The sequence below is a fragment of the Numenius arquata genome, chromosome 10 (assembly GCF_964106895.1).
Source record: "Numenius arquata chromosome 10, bNumArq3.hap1.1, whole genome shotgun sequence".
Classification (NCBI taxonomy): domain Eukaryota; kingdom Metazoa; phylum Chordata; class Aves; order Charadriiformes; family Scolopacidae; genus Numenius; species Numenius arquata.
In genome coordinates, this window is record NC_133585.1 from 34102106 (window position 1) to 34125968 (window position 23863).

Here is a 23863-nt window from a genome sequence, read left to right on the forward strand (position 1 = left end):
ATTCCTGTGTGATTTTTGGTTAATGTTTTGTCTTGGATACTGGCAGTGCAAAAAAGACTCCTAACCCACTCTAGGCAGTCTATTCTCTTCTGTCTTTATCACTTTATCACACCTTTTTTTCCTCACATCTGACCTCTTGTTAAAATACAGGCCTTCTTCTTTAGTGTTAATTATTGTAGGTATGAAGGAAAGATTACTACATTCTTTGTCATAGTGGTTCTGTTACTGAAAACTTTTATATTACCTATTACCTATTACCATCTTTTCCCTTCCCCCATTTTTTTCTATTCTCTTGAAGCAAGTCAAGTCTTTAAATGTTCTTTGAAAATGTTTTTGAGATGTCTGATCATTCTTCTTGCTCACCTTTAAAATCTTTCCAATTGTGTCATCATTCTTGAACTGTGGTGCTGGAAACAGTACAATACTCCAAACGAGTTCTTATCAGTGTTGAGTATTGTATTGCAGATTACTACAGAACTGTATCTTGCAAGCAGTTGTCCTGTTTGCAAGTTATTTCATTAGTATTAATAAAAGCAAAACAATGCACTCAGAGTTTTGCCTTATGTAGTCAGTGATGCTTTCAAAATTAATTATTCTATAGATACTTTACTGAGGGGTTGCTGTCTGAAAACAATCCCAAGTAAGTACAGTGATGAGCGTTTAAAGCAGTTTGGCTGAGGATTTGGAAGTTACAAGCAGATCAGTAGTAGGTACCGCAAAAAAAACAGAATCACTGAATGCTTAAAATCATAAAATTGGAAAGAAATGATGTGGAGAGGAGAGAGTGAAATATGTGAGCTCTCTGAAAGACATGAAACAGACAATGTTGAGATAAAGGTAATCTATTTGTTTGTGTTAGCCAAAAAACATTTGGGAAAGTCTGTTACCAAAGGCATAAAGATGTCATGAGATAAAGAAGCATGCCCTTTCTTGAACTAAGAAACTGAAAAATAGGAAGTGAAGAGAGAGTAATTAGTCAGGTTTTTTATTGCGGTAAAACAGCTGTTTTCCTAGATGTGCTCAGTTAGAGTTGTTCAGTATATTTATAAATGTTCTGGAAATTAGATTCAGTATTGAGGCAGCAGTATTTACTAGTGATGTTAAACTATTTAGGGTAGTGAAAACTGAAGTAAACTGCAGAAATAGGCAGAAACATCTCGTGATGTTGAGTATCTGAGTGAATTTTATCTGACATTTCATTGGTATTAATAAAAGCAAAATCATGTGGGCAAGAGGGAGCCTTCTCCTCGGGTACTTTGTGATGGTCTTGGAATTAGCTGTTACGACTCAGAATAGGTATTTTAGAAGTAGGAAGTATCTGGAAACAATTCTTAGCAACAGTCAAAAAACCCAAGAAGAGTATTAGCAATTATGGAGGGGGGAGGAATATATTGTGCTTAAGTCCACAGTGTAGTAGCATCTTAAATGCTGCCTGCAGTTGTGGTCATCTCTAATATTTTAATGTAAGGTATATGTCCGATCTAGAAAAGGCTAGAAGGGTAACAAAATCATGAAATTATTCTCAAATGAGAAGGCAGTTAAAGGTGAATGACACCTCCAGCACTATAGCTGACATAGAAAAAAATTAAAGAGGAGCAACTGATCATTGTTTCTTGTCTCTAAAGCAAAGGAATTTTTTCCAGCAATATGTGGTCTACTGTGGTACTCATTGTCACAAGGTGTTCTAGAACACCATCTGTATGTCTGAGCTATTGCAATTCTAATCTTGGGAAGCTCTTACACTACCAAAATATGGGGAAAGAAGGGGAGGATTAGGTAACATCACCCTGCATTTGCCTTTCTAAAATAGTCTACCTAAATCTTGGCACTTGGACACCAGCCACAGTGTTAAGTAGACCTTATTGGCTATTTTTATGGTATTATATTCTGTAGAAATGCCCTACAACAATTCTAAATATATAACATTTTTCAATACAATAAGTAACATGTTACAAATATCTCCTTATTTTGCAGAGCAATCAGCAGTTTCTGAAAACTGTAACAGAACAGAATGTGGAACTAGAGCAGCTACGAAAACAACTGAGGTATAAACCAGGCAATTAAAAAATTATTTAATATCTTTTCTATAGCTTTTTCTAACTTGCTGCTGTATCACGGGCCTTGTTTTTACTGCAAACTGACTTGATAGTGATAGTTACAATGGTTTCAGTTAGTGCCTCTTAAGTTTGTTAGAAATGTGTGCATCATTAGTGTTAGGGGAGCGTATTTCCAGTTAGTGTTGTTTGGTTCAGCTGTTTCCTGAAACAGTCAACGTTTGACTTGTGATTGAAAATACAACAAAGTGTCAGTATCGCAATAAAATTGAAGATAGGTTTTTATTCGAATGCAGTTTGGTCAAAATCCAGTTACATAATTACTCATTACAGTTCTGAAATTTGCATATTCAAAGCAGTTTCAAGTTTCAGAGTTCTTAATAAACTTTCCATTCACTGTTTCTCAATCAAGAACTCTAAACCATAGGCTCTTAGGAAGTTAGAGGTAAGAGTAGTGTTAATATATTCCTGGAGTATATCTATGAAAATGAGAAAAATACCTGCAATACAATTTCATTGTTATTTGTATTTACAATCAAAGTCTGTTCATTGCTAGTATACTGTTTCTGTTAACTCTTCTAATTAGTGATGGTTGAAGTCAAACTTTTAATTTCAGTAAGCAGTGGATTTGTGAACTGACAATAAAAAGGAAATTTATTCATTATCAATGATATTTTTTGTATAGCATTACCTAAAGCTTTAAATAAGCTTTTCAAAATAATTTTTTAAGTTTGTAAACTTAAAGTTTATGATGTACTTAAATTTTGGTTTCATTATTAAATTTTCCTTTGATTTTAGTGATTGTGATTTCCTTTGATACTGTGATTAAAATATTTAATATGGTTGGACTGCAGTGATGTTTTAGTTAGTTTTATCTTTTGATTTTAAAGAATGTCACCCCCCCAAATGGTAAAAATAATTTTCATCGTTATATAAACAGTTAAAGATGGCTCTGTGTGTTTCTGCATGCACATGCGTTCATGCACTCAGTTTTGTATGCAGCTTTTCCAGGTAGCTCATATTTAGAAACCTAGGTTGGCTGAAGGCATGCTGGTGTAATGATTTTATCCCTTTTAAACAATGTTTATTTTTACATTTCCTTTGTACAATAAAATTAGGACCAGAACTTGCTTACAAATGCCAAGTTACCTCAATCACCGAAGATGTATTTTTGAGAGGTACTTGTTAGCACCTCTCATTTTTATTAGCCAAGATTTTTCCATGGAAAAACTGTTTTAAAAAATAGTGTGTTTTGGAGAAAGAGAGTGTTGTGACCATCAAGGTGGTATTCAAGGTATTTGCTAAAATAAAGTATTTCCAAACTTGGTCATCACATGCAATTTGCTTGTGCGTTCTACTATTTAATTCTTGAAAGAGAAAGAACAACATTTTCATATCCCTACTTTTTTAAATTTCTTTCTTTGCAGAGAGCGCTAGTATTGAATTACTGGCTTGCGATCTCATTCATCTGTAAATCTTTGGTCTTGCATTGACATGCTTACGTTGACTCATGTGATATATGGGTATAAAAGCAATTAGCATTAACTGAATCTATTTAAACATTTAATAAATCCTTTCAACATTCAGTTTATTATTGCATTTCTAACACTTTCAGTGGTTTTGATTGAAAAAACAACAACAAAAAATGTAACACACACACCCCCAACTTAAAATCACTCAGGTTGTGGTTGAGCAGCTAGTTGAGTGTTTTTGTCAAAATTACAGATGTCGTGATTTCTTTTGGTCTTACCTTTATTTCATTTTTTCAAAGGTAACTCCTTTTTAGGATTCATCCTTGGAGTTATATGAAATTCTTTAATAATACCACTTTGATCAAATAATTTAGAATATGGCATGGCAATCACAATGGCCAAACTCTTTGATTCACAGCCATGCATTACGCACAGGGATTTGTATACCTGTCTATATGGCAATGAGCCATTAGATAGTAGAGGGGAAGTGCATGTTTTCTGCTTAAACTACTGCTTGAGGAAGAAGGTATATGAAAAGGTAGAAGTCCCTGGGACTGACTGACCGCCAGCAGATCATCTTGGGCTGAACTTTTATTCACACATGCACGAATATATACACATATTCTTGATTAGATGCTCCTTTATAAGTAGTGAAATTGTGAGTGAATTTAGACTTCCATCTAAGTATCCACAGGGCTGGAGTAGTCATCTCATTTCAGAACACTAGATTTCTGATTTAGGTTTGTATTACATAGATTGAGTGTAATTTTGGAGCTTTTGATAGTGCTAAGCTTATAAATATATGTTGATTAATTTTAGGTATTTTAAGATTAATATATAGCCAAGTATACAATCTGACGCATGTAGCCATGAAACACTTTAAACATGCTCCTGGCATGTTGTCATCCTATATCTCTAGTATGTATCCCTAAAGGAAGACAGAAAGATTAATTTTTGGCAAGTAATCTGGAAAAAAGGAGACAAAATTGAGAGTTCTGCTGGAATTTATTTTCAGGATGATATTAGCTTTTATTCTTTAGATTAGAACCTGACGTTACTCAAAATAAAAAAAGTTGAAATTTGAGCAAAAACTACCCAAAGAAGTGTTTGAGAACCAAGTCATTGCTTCTCATCATAAACTCAATATAAAATGCACAGTTACACTGTACTATTTGCATATTATTTATGTACTGTTACACTAGCTATTAAAGGGTCATAATCTGCCATGCATAGAGACAGTGTAATATTTGATGTATTTCTGTAGAGAATTGAGTTTGAACAGATTTCACTTACTTATCCACTAGAATTTTTATTAAAACATTTATTACTGCTTTAGTGTTTCAAAGCCCTGTTGGCATTGCTAGGATGGAAAATTGGGATTGCTAGGGCAGGTATCTGCATTTCAGAATCTTAATGCTTTTAAACAGAGATAACTTGCCAAGATTATGTTAAAGATAGAGTCAATCTGTTGCCTGTTAAGCACACACCTCTGAATTTGATCTGAATATGAATTTGATCATTAAAACGCATTTTTAATGCCTAAGCTGTTCTGAGTTTTATGTCCTCTTTATATTTTCCGTATTTTTCCCCTCTTGTGCTGGGTTTTGAGTTTTCGTTTTGTTTTACAGCACATTTTAAATATTTTTGGGGAAGCAACTTAATCTCCTTATAACAGTACTTTTTGTAGGGGAAAGGTACATGATTCAAATGGAGTAAGATCAAAGTTTTGGACCTGCAATGAGAACCATGTGTCTGGGAATGTTTTTATCTTTGCTTTTTAAAGAAATTATAACAAAATTAGCTTTTCTGATTCATTAAGCTGAAATTAAATATTTGCTGTACAATTGCTGGGATCATTTATGTTTTGCTTAAGATTTTCATATCATATGCTCTTGTCTTTTATGCCATCAAATCAAAATTACTATTTCTATAAGGAATTTTTGTTTGAAGCTGATTCTTAACAGTATTAAATATTTTCTAGCTTCTTTCATGGCTGTTAGTGCTCCAGTTTGCATTAGCTTATCTAATATGTTTGCTCTTTTTTAACTTTATCACACATTCAATCATTGTTATTTAATGATTGAATCAATCATTAAATTAGCCTAATACGCAGCCTGAATAATTAGGTTACACCCCAGGTGAAGGACTCTCTTTGTCTTCCTGCTCCCAAGTCAGAGGAGTAGGAGGGTTGTTTGTCTCAGGAAGCTTTTCTACTGAGGAGGAACTCCAGTTCATTAACTAGTCCTTTTTTTTTTTTTTTTTTCCCTCTTCTGTTCAGCTCATCAAACCTCTTCAGATTACAAAGCACATGAGTGAAATTCTTCAGAAGTGGCTAATGATTTTATTTTTTTTTAATTCCTAAACAAATTGCTTTAAAAAGCGAAATCTAATTCTGAAAAAGATTTCTCTACTAAGTATTTGCTAAGTATCTGTGGCCAACTATAATTAGTTACTGAATCACATAAAGTTTTTGATTGCTTAGTCTTCCCAAACATTTAATCAACACATACACCATCTTGTTAAGCTAGCCATAAGAAGTAATTTCCAGAGGACAACTGTTTAATGAATTTTGTATTCCTCTCTCACTGTGCCACTTAGTAAGAAGGAGAAGAAGGGGGAAAACTTTTCTGCCCTGTAGGAGAACAGTATTATGAAATCTGACTGCCCTTCACAGCTATTTCCACAAAATTGTAATGGAGTTGGGTTTTTCCCCTATAATAATTGAAATGTAATTCATAGACTGTTTTCTTTATACAGGCAAGCCAAAATAGATGGGCGGACAGCAAATGCTAAGGTTGATGAAATGACCAGATTGACAGAGAAGCTTCAAGGCCAACTGGAGAAAAAGGTATTCTAGAGAAAGGAATAATTTTCTGTTGCAATTGAGTGACTAGTCAGTTATCTGAATGCTGACATTAAATTAGTGGCAACTTGTTCTCTTAACGTGTTTTATGTTAGTATATCTTTATGTTGTTCAGGGAAGCTCAGATGATGTCTGGATAATATGTATATTCTTTCTAGGAAGAAGACGTGGTATCTGCCCAGCAAAGAGAAACGGCATCTGACAAACGCTTGCAGCAAATGCAGTCTAGTTTAAAACAATTAGAAACAAGGTAAATATAGCTCATTGGGTGTTAATACCAGGATACATGCAAATGAGGTAAAATACTACATTTTTTCCCAGGCTCTTGGCTTTGTGTTTCTGAGCAGTTCTGTTTTCTCAAAATACAAAATACAAAAATATGCTTGGCTGCTTTCTATCTTATCTGTTCTATTCTGCAACCTTTTAGAACTATTTCAATGTATTTAAAATGATAAAACAGACCACCTGATTTTATTGACTGTAATGGAGAAAAAATGAAGCATGTATTTTTCATTCTAGTGCATAAATTCTAGTTACTCAATTCTCATTAGCTTTAGGTGTTCTAAAGAAAAACATTCACACTGGAATTTGAAAATGTTTATGTAAACTAGCTGATTTTGAGATGAATACAGATATGTCTTTCTATGTTAAATAAGATTTCGTTTCAGGTCTTAGTTCAGCAATCTTTATACTAAAAAGATCATGTAATGAAACTGTCAAAGCACACTTCTTAACAATAAATGCTAGTTACAAAAGTAGTTTGAATACCTGCTAAGGAATAGAACTTTTAATTCCAGCTCTATCTACTGGAAGATCTAAGACTTGATCAGGTTCTTGTGGGGATTTTTTTTCCCCCTTCCCTTTCCAAGGATATCACACTTAGCACAGTGATTTCGATTCAAGTGTCACAAACAGTTGTTGAATTATTAACAATAGTCAAATGACCTGATAGCTAAGAAGAATTTGTAAATTTCTTACTGAAATAATTGTGTGACTGTTCATCTTCCCTTCTTTATCACAGCCTTGTGAGCGTGATTAGCAGACTCCTCAATAGCTCTAGAAACCAAATAACCAACCTTGTGACTATGTGGTCAAGTACTGCCTTGAGGAGTTGCCCAGACTTGTGCAGCTCTTGATGCTCTTGACCTCTACTTGATGAGTTTCACTGGTCTAAGCATTGTGGAGTTTATTTTAGAAATTCTTAAGGAATTAGCTAGTTTTATTATTATCTATAAATTTTTGGTTCTACAAAAATTGTGCTTTGGTTCTACAAAAGTAGAATGGTTGTCTCTGTGTGTTTTATTACAAACGTGTTAGAAAGTAAAAAGGCATGGCTGCTTGAAAAGGCAGCACAATTGTTGCCAAAGTGCTCACTATGGATATTTACAACCGTGCACTTTATTGAACGAGCGGCACTCAACGGAACTTTCTGAGATGTTTTTGAAGATACCTCTGAGACTCTCTTGCCCTTTCTCATGCTTGCCAATACTGAAAATCATAATTAAACAATAAGAATTTCTGAGCTGTTGTAAAATTATCAGTGGTTTTCTTGTTCTAATGATATAGCTGCAACTTCATTGCCCACATCCTATTATTCCATTTCGTCCACAGAGGAAAACTTTATTCCTTCTGGGGCTGTTCTATTCTTTTTTAATATAGAACGTTTTCAGTGATGTATCCCTGGATAGCAACATTCTTTTATGGATCTTCTGAGATTAGATATCTGAGTTAACTCCTTTAATTCTCTTTCTTTCTAGGACTCGATGAATATTAAACTCAAAGACTCTGTCCAAAAACCAGCAGAAAATCATGAATGCAGTTTTGGCAACTTATGAATAAATACTTCCTATTTGTTTAGTTTCAAATAATTAGTGTCTTAATTAAGCATCTTATTGTCAAATGAGTAAAATTATTACTGTTTTGTAGATTATGTGTTACTGTCCAAGACACTGAACAGCTGAGAACAGAAAAAACAGCCCTGGAGAAACAAATGGGAGAGCTTCAGACAAAGTGTGCTAATCTAGAAAGGGAGAAGTATGATGCTGTTGTAAAAGTCCAAGATTGCATACAGCTCTTAGAAGAAGCTAATCTACAAAAAAGTCAGGTAAGGTAATGGATGAAGTGTTTCTTAGATATTAGAATACTTTCATCGCTTACAGTTGTGAAGTGCCTGATTATGTATTCTTACAGGCATACATGCATACACAACCAAGCTTCTTCTGTGTCTGTTGTACTAAAATTAGTACTGTGTAAGACAGCAAATTGTGATATGACTATACATTACTTTGACTTGTCATACAGTATGCATTTCAAAGAACATGTTGAGTGCCTGGATAAAGGTGATCTAAGTGATAATACTGTACCTGAAACTGAATTTTCAAAAATTTCTGACAGGTTTTCTTATTGAATACTTATAAACAAATTGGGTTGTCAGAAAAAAAAAAAGGAAGGTCTTGCTATGAATTTATAACTTATTAATGGTTAGGAAAGAAGAGCTGAGATTAAAGGGACTTTTTGTATGGCCACCAAGAGAGTGAGTTCTGTGTTCAGATCTTAATTAATCAGAAGAAATCTGGAAAAGTGGCTGAGTAATGAGTGGGTGAAGTCTGCAGTCAGGAAAAAAAAATGCAAAGGTGTTTATTAGTGTACTATGAAATGGAAGAAGAAACTCGGATGTGCCATACTGGGTGCTCAATTTAGTCTTACCAGTCAAAAAACAGTTTGGGAGATGGTGTGGATGTCTCTTAAGAATATATTCACGCAATCCTCAGTCGTATTCGATACAATGAATAGAATGTTCAGAATGAGAGTTGAAAGTAAAGATGCCTTTAAACATAGTGCACCTTCCTGTGCAGTTTTGATCAGCCCATTTCAGGGAAGACATAGGAGAATTAGGAAAGTGCGGGAGGAGTCAATGAAGAAAACTAGACATGTGGAGAGGCCTTAAAACAAATTTTTATGTACAGCATATGATTAAACTGTCATAGGATGATGCATGTGCCAAAAGTATAGATGTGAAAACAGTCAAATTCATGACAGGCCAATCTACCAAAACTTCCTAAAGAACCCGGTCTAATCCAGCAAGTCTTGATGTGTCTGTTAATCCAAAAAAATAGTTGCCCTGTTTTCCCAGTTTGTAGCTTTCCTGAAGTATCTGCTCTTTGCCCCTTTAGGAGACGGGATACAGAACTTGGTAAATTTTTGTCTAATGTGGGTTTTCTGTCTTTTAATGCTAAGCTGCAGTTTGAGTCAGACTTTAGAAATTTAATGAATTGTGTTTGCTGGCAAGACAGAGCTTTAATGCACATCTGAAAACTGCAGGCATCAGTAGCTGAAACACAGTTTAGTTGATGTCTGTGGGAATAAATGGAGAATCTTAGAACAGATTCTGTTTGGGCTAACATGTTGAACTGCTCTGTGGGTAAGGAGAGAAATTCTCCCTTTTAGTCTCAAGTTGCTTTTCAAACTTGAGCCTCCTGAGTATCTAAACTAACTTTTTACTTTTTGGAATATTAAAGTTAGTATTGCTCTTGCTGATTTCAGTTCTGTGACTGACCGGCAGAGACAGGAGACAGACCAGCCTTGTTTTTTCTGACAGAAAAGGGAACTAATTTCTTTAAACAGATCCTGCTACCTTCTGGCCTGCTTCCAGAAGAGATTAAAATATTGACAGAGCTTAGGATTCTGGTCATTACTGCAAGTAAACTTCTGTGATTCTTCTTGCTACACAGAAGAGGATTATTATCTTGTTACAGTCTTTTCTTCCCATATATTTCTAGGCATTTAGGAAACCCTTTGGTGGCATCTTTTCATAATTTCCTCATAACTTTCTGCATCTCATTTGCTTTACGAACTGATCTTTTACAATTCACTTTACCTGTTAGGCTCTGGTTCAGAAAGGAGTGAAAAATGAAGTTTTACATCCTCCAGCTCTGGATGGCCACCTTTAGACTTGTCAATTCCTTTTTCTTGGGAAAATATTTTAATCCTTAACAGCATTTTCCTACAGCCCAGTAGTGGGAAGAATATGAAGAATGAAAGGTAAAAATAGAATCATTTTTTTCAGAGTTGAAAAACCAGGAAACACTCTCATTTGAAAATTACTAGTAAGGAGTATAAATCATGTTTCCAGTCTGTGAAGTGTTAGTACATCAGAGCGGTGTTAGAACACTTTTCATCCAAAAGTAGTTCAGAGGATCATTTGATGCCACTTGTTATGCACTTGTATGAAGTTCAGAGAAAGAAGTGGCCCAGTAAAAATTCTTGTGATGTAAATTGCATCTCTAAGATAGTTACTGAACAGTTACAGATAAATAAGGTCTTGTTATAAGTAACAGTTTAGATTAATGCTGTAGTAAGAATAAACTGGAATTTGCAGACACTTGTTAATTTCCTAGTCTGGCTAAAACATCCTGAATTTTTTAAACTGGAAAGCTTATTAGCGAACAGGATAAAATGCAGTATAATATACATAACAGTTACTTCTTTGTGTCTTAAACTGTGTTCACACAGGTTTCTCTCTGCTCGGTAAGAGACTGAGGGCTGGGAGTAACAGGCTGTCATCATAATGCAGCTTCTGTTATGTTAACAGTATAAAGCACACAAAGCTAAGCTTACAAAAAGGCATCAGAAGAATTTTAAAAGAGTAGTTTGAGAAATAAAATACAAAGTTGAATTGAATGGGAGCAGTAAAAGAGTATGACTGGTGAAGTGGCGTGTTACTGCCTGAAGTAACCAGCCTTCTATAGGCTGAATTTATGTCATCCAGTAGGGATGATTTTATGTTTTTCTCCCTTTATGCATCTACATGTTCTCTACATGCCACCTAGGATTTTTCATCTCACCCATCAGGAACTCTATATTGTGTAATCTTTTCAGGCCAGTGTCTCCTATTATACTTTAACATCAGTAGCTTTCTTGCACTTTCCTCCTTTCCAGAGGAAAGGTTGCATGCTACACCTTTTTCTGTAATTCTTACCATTATTTTATGCTGAAGAGCTTTTTGGTTCATTGTTATCCACCATGAAAAGGACTGCATAAACATTCCTTAGTTGCTTATAAATTTTTATTCCTTTACTTTTTGTTTTCTGGGAGTAATTTAGTATACCAACCATAAAAAATGCTTAGCTGTATGTAGGAGTACATGTGTATGTTTGTATGTGTGTATGTTTCCTAACAGAGAACTTCTATGCATTGTCATTTTTTTATTACAGATCCTGGCCCCAGATTAGATCATTGGAGAGTAGCTTTGCCTTTTGGTCTGAGTTCCTGTGCTTTCATCTGTATAATTTCATGCCCAGCCAAAATCTGAAAGTCCCAATAATAAGTCCCAATAGAAAAAGGCATCTACTGACATTAACTTTTTGTATGGTTCTGATTTACAAGAATGTGCATTTAGTGCAAAATGTTCTCGCTTTTCTTGTTCTGTCTCAGTGTCAGCTACTCCAAAATAAAAAGGGAAAAGGGTTTTTTGAACAGTGACTGTGTGTGGTTTCTTCTCTCAGTGCTAGATACTATGTCGCCACTGAAATATTATCAGTAGTATTTCAAGTTGTTATTTTTTTCTAGGCACTCTTTGGGGAGAAACAAAAGGAAGAGGAAATCAACAAAATGAAAGATGAAATGTCTCAACTTGCAGAAGATACTGCTGCAAGAATTAGAAAGGCAGTAAGTTACGATGTTTAGAAAGAATAGGAAGATTTTTTTTTTGGTTTTCCTCAGCATGAAAAGCTATTGCTGGTGCATGGTCATCATGAGCAGTTTTCTTACAAGTGATTTGATTATATAGGTAGGAAGGCAGCATGCTGACAGTACTGTACTCTTTAGCTTTGTTATCTAGACATATATATTTTTCCAAACTAAATGGCATTTTTAAATCTCTCAAGAACCATAAGTCTGTGCAGACACTGGTGTAGAGAAGGCTGCACTGTGAAGATATAAAGAATGGCCTTTCAGTTTCAGAGATTCTGTTCAGTAGCACATCACTGAGTGTTGTATCGATATCAAGATATTTAATTTATGGTACATGGCCTCATCTTGGAAGTTGCTGATAGCAGCTTATCATGTATGTTCAGATAATAGGACCTGTTGAAAGTTATACTATTGATTTTTTGGCATCTCGATGCTGAAAAATGTTCTCCCATTTAGGCAAGTAAGATCGTTCTGCCAGGTACAGCTGACAATCAAAAGGCTCGATATTACAGCACACTTAGAAATCGGAATTCGGTAGAGAAATTACCAAAAAATAGTTGTATTCTCTTTATGATTTTTGTTATTGTTGTTACGAGCAGCTGAAAACCTGAAGCTTTTCTGATAAAAGACTAGTCACAAAGTTAATTTACGCCATGTGTCCCATCTGCAGCTAAAATGCAGACTAATATACCTAGAGGTTCTAGGTGATTAGCTGCGTGTCAAAGAGACTTGCTTTATTGAAGGCAAACTCCAGAGGAAATAAAGACTTGTTACAGGGATGTCTTAGCAACGTCTTTTGTTGCAAGTGGACAAGAGTGTAAAGCAAATACTTCGTTTGTAACTTTCCAGTGTTGTAATTGATTTTGCCTCTTTTCACTTTCTTCACTGTGACACAATGTATGTGGTTACTGTGTAGGGGTGAAAGGGTTCTTTTTCTTTCCAATCCTTTCAAGAGGTTTCAGGAACATGTTGCCTAAATTTTCAGAGCCTTTAAAATGAGGACAAAGATGGTTTGTGCCTTCTGTTTGGTGGTTGCCTGAAAGAATGACAAAAATTGTGTGAATTACTTAAAACTGCAATATTTAATGTCATAAATTATTTGAAAAAGGTGCAAGAGGTAAAGGGCAACTAGGATAAGCACTCTAGTTGTGACAATGATTTACTAATCAGAATTTAGAAATTTAGAAATGTTGTATTTCTTAATTTGAAATTGTCTCAGTAAAAGTGAATCTATCAAAAGCATAAAAAGTAACATTTTAAACTGTGAGTTGTCAAGTTTCTCTAGGTATTAAAAAAATACTTCTTTTGTTATGTGATCTAAAAATATCTGTTATACAAATTGCAAATGACTGGCACCTAACGGACAGCAGCTTTCCTGATAGTCTTAGTGTTCTTTTTGTGAGGCCTTATGATGTCTTCCTTTCTGCTTTTTTTTCAAAACACTCTCAGTTAAAGTAGTATGGATTGCTAATAAACATTCTTCTAACATTTATGAAGTAAGATTTGTCAGGTATTGCAGTCTCAGATATTTTCACGTTTATATGCACACACCACATACAGACCTTAGAGATATATATATATTTATTAAAAAAAAAACAGGATGGAAAAATAATTCATGGGATTAATTTTTTAGTTTTACTTTGGTTTTGATCACAGGTAGATTCGGCAAAGAAGCAATATAATGTGCAGATTTCTCGACTAACAGAAGAACTTTCAGCTCTTCAGATGGTATGGTGTTGAGTGATGAAAGTATTTTTGATAGCAAAACGTTTGAGACTTCTAGTTTTTGTTGATCAAGTAAAATACTAAATTCAGGTAAAAGTAAGTCAAGTAAAATATGATTAATAGGTAATTGTCTAGGACTGTGCTTTATTAATGCATAGCACTGTACATCCTGCATGTTGCCAGACATTAATGCAACATGCAGTGTCTTTCATATTAGTTGACAGAAGTGACTGTGTTCAGTGTCTTAGCAATCAGTGCAGAGATTGATATTTACATGTAAAGGGTATTTGCTTTGAAAATTAATTTTTAATGTACAGATTTACCTTATGTATATACAATCATATCTTACTTTTACTGAGAATTTGCCTGACTGCATGAAATAATACAGTTCTGCAAATCTACCCATTTCTTTGTGTAAGTTTATTCTTTGAATTATGCATACTCTTACCATAGTTCGCAAGCATCTTGACAGGGAGATTCTGTGCTCTAGAAAATACTCCCCATGTGGTGGCATTTCTTAAGTATCCCTGTTTCTTTCAGGGATAAATAAAGGATGGAAAGCTGAGTATTGCATATCTATAGTTGGGTATATAGAAATGAAGTATATGAAAGTTGATAAAGTATGCTAAGGGAAAGTCTGTGTGTGCATCACAATCATCATATTCTTGAATGAACCAGGAACAAAAAATATTATGTGAGAGACCAGAAGAGGTTGGTGTATATGCACCTATTTATGGATTAAATCTTTTTTAAAAAGGTTTCATTTTATGTGTCTTAGTCTGTATAGTGAATGAGACTGATCCTACAGAGAAAATAATGAACAGGTGAATATAATCAAATGTATACGTACCAGCAGCAATAATTACACTTACAATTGCTGGGCTTTGGCTTTGGCATGGCTTGAATTTTTATTTTGAGTAAGTTGTTTTTTTAGATTTATTTAAAAAGTACTTTTTACAATAGGAATGTGGAGAAAAACAGGGTCAAATTGAACGAGCCATTAGAGAAAAGAGAGCAGTGGAAGAAGAACTTGAAAAGGTAAGGCAATTGCATGCATTTTTACATCACATTTAAGATCTTTTTTCAGAAGGAAAAGATATATTGATTTTTCCCATTTCTCATGGTTGCTTGTTCCCTTAATTTTCTTTTTTTATTTTTTGAGTAGATTTTCATAATTTTACATTTTCATGTAATAATTTCAGTGTGGTTTTTTTAAATCCAGAAAGCATTTGAAAGATTTAATACTAAATGAAAAAGAGGGCTCTCTGAAAAGCATAGAAAGTAAAAGGCGAGGTGTTTGACATAATCCGAAAGAGTGTTGGTACATATTCTGGTTACACTTAAGATCAATAGACAGAAACTAAATGAATGCCAGATCTTTGAAAACTTTTTTTCCAAGTAGCAGCAACAATGATAGAAATTTGGTTTTGTTTTAAATCACTGGAAAATAGGACACAATGAGGACTAACCTCTTTGTCAGTACTACACTGCCAATCACCAGTGCAAAGTAAAGATGATCTTTATTCTTCAGATTTACAAGGAAGACAGAGGACATGAATCTGACAACAGAAAACTAGAGCAACTGCATCAGAAATATTTACTTGCAGAAACTACAAAAGGTGACCTTCAGCTAAGTCTACAGACAACACAAAATAAACTGAAACAACTGGAAATGAAGTAAGTAATGGATATTGCAGAAATTGGAATGGAAAACAATGGAAATTATTTCTAACTAATTAAATTGTTGGTTATGTGTTAGGTTTTTGTCACCTCTTTTTAACCAGTAGCAGGAATAGCGTAAGATACTATAATTCTGAAGCAAGGGCAATTATGAATCACTATAAAAGAATTAAAGGGGATAACGTGCTATAGAATGAAAGATTCTCTTTACAAGATGAGAACTGCAAGCAATGTTTGACAAAAAAATGAAAATAGGAGTATATTATTTGGAATCTTACTGCATTTTTAAATACTGTTTGTAGGAAAAGTTACTCTGTGAAGTATTAAGGCAGAATTTATTACTTTTTATATCCATCTACAGTGTGATATTTCCTAGTACATGCAGAACATTGTTTACGGGGCATACTGAATTTCATGTCTGTGTTCAGAGCTAATTGACTTTATTGCAGTTCAAATAATGCAATGGCAAAAAAGTACAATTTGGTACACATTTTTACACCAGGTCGTTGTTTTCAACACAAAAAGTGTAGGATTCTCTAGAAGATTCAGTCATTTCTGTACTATGATGGTGATAAATCCTGTCACTTTGCCAGAGCAATCCTCAGAGGGTAATTTGGAAATGTTATAAAAGTGAAAATCTTGTGTTTCACATTGTCATTTTCCTGAGATTGCTACAATGTTAGATTGGTTTTATGAATTCTGTCATCTTCATAAAATTTTATGCTGACTTGTGTGTGGTTCTAGCTGTCAAGCCCGTTAAACATGCTGAGCTGATACAAACTTTCAGGGACAAACAGGGGAACAGCTGTACTGGGTCAGACCAAAGATCTGTCCCAATATATATTTTTTTCTCTAGTACAGTAGTTGTGTAACTCTTGAGTTCCAACTAGACTTTTCTCCTCTTTCAGCTCAGAGGAAGAGAAATCTCGTTGCCAGGAAGCTATCTCTAAATTGCAAAGCATTCTGGATTCAGAAAGAGAAAAGAGTGCCTTTGTCAGTGAACAAAGGCTGAAACTTCAGCAAGAAAATGAACAATTGCAAAAAGAAATGGAGAGCTTGAGAAAACTGGCCATAGAAGCTCAACAAAAAGCTAAAATAAAGGTATGGTTTATATGTTATTTTTATTTTAACATAAGACTGATACTTGCTTAGTAAGGTGGCAGTTCTAAGAGAAAATTATTGAAAGTTTAAATTAAGGATGAAAGTTTCAATGACACTTCCTGGTTTCTGCTTAAAAGTATTCTTTTGTAGCATTGTGTGTTCTCAGAATCTATTGGGTAACTCAGTATCTGCTAATAAAGTTGTATTTAAATAGGTATTAAATTCTGCTTGATAAGAAGATCCCAAATATTCTTTGCTTTTTATAAGATTAATAGATTAAATAATAATAACAAATTTTCTGTCAAGTATTTCACTTATTCCCTTTCCAGATCTTCATTTATCTACTGACTGTAACGTGTTTGGAATCTCTGTATGACTTTCAGTCCAGAGTGTTCCTCTACTTGTATGCCCACTATGTTGTCAGAGCAGTGTGTAACTAATAAATAATTTAATAGTGTGGTTCTCAAACCTTGGTTCTGTATTTTCTGGACAAAGATAATTTTTTTTTTTTTTTATATGAATAGTTGAAAACAAGACAAAAAGCTGAAAGGTGGATGTTCTTTTTGAATACGTACCATTAAATGCAGGTGATCAGACTGCAGGTGGGATAATGAACTTACAGTAACCTCAGCAGAGTTATGGTATCTTTGCCTTCTGGAGGGAATAACAGCTTTGATCCTTTATGTGCTTTGTAAACATGTAAAGCTGGTACTTTTCCATCTGCTCTTAACTCCAGGAGTGTAAAGATATTGAAAAGTGATCTAAGAATTTGCAGCATTGAAGAAGACTTCAGTAGGTAGTTTTATAAGTTAGGAATGGGGGGCATCTGAAATCACATTTCCACTTTGCACCACAAGATAAAGGAAGAAGTCAAATTAAACAGGAAGTCTTGTTCCAGCTCCAGAACCCTTTGGTCAAATGTAGTTTAAAAACAAAGGATCAGAGTCTTGTAACACATGGGTAGCAGTTATAAAGCATCTACCTGATCTTTGTCTGTCTCATTTTTAATCAGACAGGCTTCCGTTACAGTCACAGATAAGATTTATTCCTTGCTTTCCCTTTCCTCTGATGTACAAAGGATTTTAAATGCAGTTAGGAAACTCCGAACACATTTTAGCTAGATGAAAAAGAACAAACATGTTTCTGTGGAGAAAACACAAGGGAGAAGAATAAAGATTATTTACAAAAATAAGCATACACAGCTCATTATCCTTTATTGTCAGTTGTACTATTTGCTTAAATTGGCTTTGGGAACATGTATCTAATTCAGCACAAAATTACAAGTGTAATTATTGCATGTTACATGCTTTCAACAAATGTTTATAAATTCAACTCAAGTGTTATTAAAAAAAAAAGTAAAAAACTGAGAGACTTGATTGTACCCGACTTTTATTTTTTCTAGATAAGCACAATGGAGCATGAGCATGCTGTGAAAGAACACGGATATGAAGCTCGACTTAAGGAAATGGAAGACACCAGTCAAAAGTCTACTGCTGAGCTTAGACGTCTGCTAGTAGCTCAGCAAAAAGCAACAAATCGGTGGAAAGAAGAAACAAAAAATCTTACTGAAACTACAGAAGCCAGGATCAGTAAGCTAAAGTAAGTGCAATTTTGTTCCTACTGCAGTTTTTATTAGTTTGGTGTGTGGCAGTAGGCCTGTGGTTAAACCATGAAAAGCAAAACCATCCGGATTCGATGATGTGCTTCCAGCAAGACAAAAAAGAATGTTATACAGAGAACTTCTAATGCTTTTTATAAAGTTAGCAGCTAAGCACTGAAGTAAAAATTTCACATTGTTGATGTGTGTGAATTTTGTAATGACAAAAAGTAAGTGGAATGTATTATTTTTAATTTTCTCTTTCAAGATATAGCACACTCAATTTGGAGAATTTTAGCTTTGGATTATGAAAACCTGTATATTTATAGCTATTCAGAACAGAGACCATAAAATTAGTTGTGGAGCGCGTCTCCAGACTTGTAAAATAAGCTGGAAGAAACCTATTGGGATGTACATCTAATGTTCTCTTCTGAGCAGTTGCTGTCATCAGTGAGGATACAAATGAGTTTTGTGATTACCCTAAGCAAAAATAAGACAGAAACTTTACTTTTCTTGTAATTCATACAGGTTGTCAGGTAACTAGCTGATACTTGTGTTCCCAGCACAGAATATAAGAGTATTTTCAGTTTTGAAAGGGCATCTCATGCAACAGACACAGATACAGATTACATATCATTCCTAGATGCTGGGGAATACAAGCACCTCTGGTGCCTGTGAGCCTATATACACAGATGTCAACTGGTTTAGAGAAGACAGTGGCATGACTGGAAATGAATGAGTAGTGAAGGAAGTGTCCCAATGAGAAGTTAGCCATTTGCAAGTTATGTCTGAAATAAATTCTACAAATTTATCTTTGTTCTAAATGCATACTGCTATACATAGTGTTTGCTGCTACTTGGATGTTAATATCCATTAAAAAATATTAAGAATCCACGCTGATCAGTTTGTGAAAGAAGCAGATATGGCATCTACGATCATCTTGGTTTTTCTTTTCAGTGTGTGGACGCATTACTCAGTGTTAAAACGTAAATTAATTGATCTGTGCACAGTGGATTTGTAATGTCTTTCCTTTTCTGGTACTGCAGCCTTCCACCTCAGCTTCCTCACATGCCTTGTGTTTAGCTGGCAAGTAACAGCCAAACTGTGGCTAGTTGCGAGCTGACACACACTTGCTCAGTCACTCACTCTTGGTTAGCCAGCTAACTGGTGCTCAGAGGCCAAGTTTTAAATGGGCTTTCTCTCAACAGAGGCAAAGATATATGTTTGTCTCATGCTTTATTTGATTTCTAAGATCAGGAAACCTCTGTCAGTTAGATCAAGTAGACTATAAATTAGAGATTAAATTTACCTGATATTCTTATAGAACTTTTTAGAAGTTGATGTCCTGAAGATCTCTTCCTCTGCAAAAGTGGTTGATAATTGCAGGATATTGACAGACTGGTACACAATAACTTCTAGACTAGGAAGCCTGATTTCATAAGTCTTGTTTCTTTAAAAGGGTTAGAAAAGAATATAACTTTGCATATATCATTATCTTTTAGGAAGTACACGCAGTGGTGTTATTAGAAGAAAAAGTCAAGATATGCAGCTCTGTTAATTTGAGAAATTTGAATTGACCCTTTGACTTTAGTCACAGGATGCACTACTAATTCTTTGCTCAGATTGATTTTAGAAGTTGCTTACTATCATGTTAACAAGGGTTTTGTCCTATTAGAATTGGAAACCTGTGAATTCTAGCTTTTATTTCCTTTGGAGTAATCTTTGGATTTTTCATGAGTTATTATTATAATGGCTTTACATATTCTCAGCTTGAATCATAATGTTTCCAGTATTCTATGCAATTTTTGGAGTAACGGTTTTTTAAGCGTAGCTTGACATTTCTTAGTTGTCGGCATGTCAATGGTGTGAGTGGAATTAGATCCCAAGTTTCTAAACACGAGCAAGGAAAATAACTTTGTAAAAATGTTGCCTATAGCAAATTTACCCTGCCACTACTCTAACTTGGTTGTCCCATCTTTTTTAGAGAAACGTGAATTTGACCTCCACTGAACTTTGCAAATAGCAGTCTCGTATGTGGTAGTGCTTCCCTTTGAAACTAGTTTCACTCCTTTTTAAAATGACACAGTGGCTATCATGACTAGTTGTACCTATTGTCTGCCCAAATAGAGGAATGCGATGAGTTCCATCCTGCTTGAAATACTAGAATGAGTGATAAAACTTTTATTGATGACCTTTCTGTTTTATTAGCAGCTTCACTGATCTGCTTTTCATTTTCCAAGTGCTCCTTTTCTGAGTGCTCAGTACATGTTGCAGTGGATTGTTATCTAAGATAAGTAGCTCGGTTTAAATTCTTCAGACAGTTCAAGACCATACTAAATCCTGTTGGAGATAACAATTTTGGCCATTTTTTTCTAGAAAAACAAATCCTACATAGTCACTCTGGGCAGTTTTACTTCTCCTAAGTAAACAGTTTTGTATTTTTACCTTATCTGTCCAGATATAGGCTGTCTTTATTTTACCTTAAAATATACTGTGTTTTGCAAAGACTACTAAGCAGTTTGCCTTTAAAAAGGCAAAAAGTGTGTTTCAGAAGTCATCACAGTGTTGGGCACATCTGCGAGACTCTGGGAGCTGTGCTTATTCACTGACAGTTTTAGTGGTATAGCTTCACTGTAGGTAATTAGCTAGGTCTTACTAATTCTTTTTTGACATATTTTGTAAATGCAGTAACTAGAGAAAAATATTTTGTAGTGTTTCATGCTAAGGTAAATTTAAGCGGTTATACGTGTAGTTTATTTGCTGTAAATGAAACTACAAAATCTGTCACAGTTGAGCATCTAGATTCATAACTAGATCCTGAATGTAGTTCAGCAACTTCCGATTAAAAGGGAAAAATTGCAGACTTCCAAAACATTTAAAGTTGTCATTGAAACAGCTGCTTTCCTTCTTAAAGCTTTAATGTTAAGTACTAAAATGTTGTTATAGTGGACCAAAAGCTTTAGACCTTATTTATCTGCAGCAAAATGCTGACATAGAAAACATAACAGACATGAGAGGAAGTCTGCTTTGTGAATCTGCATGAAAAATACGTAGTTAAGTTTGAAAATGTCCCCGTTTATGCGAGAGACTGCCTATGTGGCATCATCTGGAAAACTCCTGCAATAATTTAACGTTCTGTATCAGAGAATAGAAATAGAGCAGAAGAGAAAAAAAAACCTTCATCTCATGAAAAATTATAAGTCTACACTAAGTACACATGATTTTCTGGAACTTCAATACGTATTTTGGTGCAAGTCTAAAAGCAAAGTCAGTTACTTTTTAAGATGATTTCATAGGTGATGCTTTTACATCCTGTATAAGCTGGAAGCAGAAGTTTTTATCAGACACTTGCTCTACCTGACAAGGAAACTGGCAGTAGAAAAAAGCTTGTTCTCTGCTAGAAAGCTGTAATTCAAACTCACATGAGGAATTTCATAATTAAATCTGTGTGGGATACTCTGATATTATGGTGACAAGTGGCTATAAGAAAACCTATAAATATTATCTAGAAAATTGAAATCCAGCTTATTTTTCACGTTATATGCATTAACCGATACCTAGCTATATAAGTGCAGAAGGCAGTTGATATGAAAATTAGCTGCAGAGTTACACAGTAGTAGTTAACTCAATGCAAAGTCCTTGCTTATATTATAAATGAATAATTATCGTATTTATTTTAGTCTCTTCACAATAAAATTTTGAGTAAATATTTTGAGTTCAAGTACAGAATGGCAAACCACTTCTTTCTTCATTGTGAAATAAAGTTGCTGATTATTTCAAAAGCAAAATAATTTTGCAGCAAACGCATTTATCACAGAAATATCAGCAGGACCACTAAATAATAGATTGATGGTGGGTAAGCAGGATCTATTAAATTAAAGATTCAGTTTGAAAGTCCTGCTGAGGATAATGCAGGAAACGGTATCACCAAGCCTTATAGCAGGGTCCAAGTGAAAGGCTGATGTTCACCCAGCTTTCCTGTATAGATACATTTTTAAGTATATGTGGTTTTGAGAGGGTTAGTTAAGCTGTGAGCTTGTAAGGAAAGCTTTATACCTTCCTTAGAAACTCCATCTTGTCTTGACTAGGCAGCAAGGCTATGAAGATATCAACATACCCTTTTTTGGATTTAAATAGAAAGCTCTCCAAGTTTAGCAGCATATCATGGTTATTTTGAGGACAGTCTGAGATGTTCCTTGGCATTTCATGAAGTTTCTGTTTGATGTATCAGATTCATGTAAATATACGAGCAAATATAGAGATTGTGTTGGTGACGTGTAGCAGAATTTCAGTTTTTAATAAAAATTATTACTTTTACAGCATAGTAATGTGCTTTATAAGTGAATGTTTTTCAGGAAATCATAAACTTGCTAACAAAGTCATATCCATGTATACTGGGGAGGTATTTTACATAAAAGCGTTTTATATTGCATTTCACCAGAAGTTTGCTGTTGGTGCAGCTCTCATAAGCGTTGAGTCAGTGTCCCTTTTGTTAGTGTAGGTGTTTCCCATTCCTTTGCCTTAAATTCATGATCTGTTGCTGGTTTTCAGTTCCCTCCTCATTACTTTCATTTTCCATGTGAAGGTGTCTGAAACATTTTGGCTTCTTTACTAACTTCCCAGCAGCAGCTGCTAAATTTTCCATATTCTGTGCTGCTTATTTGTCATCTTTTAAGTCTGCAAAGTGTTTTGTTTGTGAGGTATAATACATAGGCATGAAGGAAGCATTAAATAAATACTTTTAAGAAATGAAGCAACATCAGCAAACCTTAGGTGATTTTTAATTTTAAAAAGTAAGAAGGAGAAGTACATTTTTGCAACCTGTAACGTTAGAGCAGAGTGATTTTTTTTTAAATATGAGAATCTAGTAGATCAGGTAAAAATGTTGATAAATAAATTTATACTTTCAGGCTTCACCGAAAATCATTGTTAAGTCATTTGGGTCTGAGTTGAAGGTTAAACATGTAATCATTGCCTATAAAACTGAACTTGGAATTAAAAGCAGTGCTGAAAAAGTAGGCAACGCATTGAATACTCATAGACTAAATTCCACCATTTTCTTAATAAAAATACATTACAGTCTTCATTTAAGAGAAGAGTTTTCTTCCCTTTAAGCATCTTAAGATGGTGTACACTTCTAGAAGGATTTACCGGTAAGAGACCTCACCTTCACCTTGCAAGAGGGCAAGGAACCAGTTTTGCTTCAACACATATGTGCCAAAAGTCAGTCTCGAAGGTAACTAAGAAGGTCAGTGCTTCTTGCAGCATAGGTCATGGTTCCAAATAAAACCATTGCTCTTGGCAGCATGACTAACAGCTCATGACTGGTGTTTATTCTCTTTATTCCTGCAAAACGTCTGGTCTGGCAGCCTATGAAACAAAGCTGTTCTGACTTTTGGTTGCATCCATTTTAGATGTACTTTGAGTTCTAACGACATTTACTGAAGTGAACTTAGCAAATATTTACAATTATAAAATAGCTGTGCAAACAAATGATTACTGTTAAAGGTTGTAAAAAGGTGGCCTAGCACTCATTTATTTAAACATGAGTTGTCCCAAGGCTTTTCTATTGGATGTAGATTGTTTCGTTATCTAAGAATGGTTATGTAGGTAAAAAATTAAATTAATCTATATCTGTTTATAAATGTTTATAAACACATACAAAAACTATCACCCTCAG

The 23863-nt window shown here is 34.5% G+C and overlaps 1 protein-coding gene across 1 annotated transcript in view; it reads left to right on the forward strand.

The window, feature by feature from the left end:
* Window positions 1–23863, forward strand: part of SCLT1 (sodium channel and clathrin linker 1) — a 43593-nt gene that overhangs the window by 10314 nt on the left and 9416 nt on the right. Inside the window, exons 9-18 of the mRNA XM_074154261.1 lie at window positions 1975–2045; window positions 6284–6374; window positions 6548–6639; window positions 8316–8493; window positions 11958–12056; window positions 13737–13808; window positions 14769–14843; window positions 15337–15482; window positions 16394–16586; window positions 17989–18185. Coding sequence (XP_074010362.1) covers window positions 1975–2045; window positions 6284–6374; window positions 6548–6639; window positions 8316–8493; window positions 11958–12056; window positions 13737–13808; window positions 14769–14843; window positions 15337–15482; window positions 16394–16586; window positions 17989–18185 — 1214 coding nt within the window. The remainder of the gene's footprint in view (window positions 1–1974; window positions 2046–6283; window positions 6375–6547; window positions 6640–8315; window positions 8494–11957; window positions 12057–13736; window positions 13809–14768; window positions 14844–15336; window positions 15483–16393; window positions 16587–17988; window positions 18186–23863) is intronic.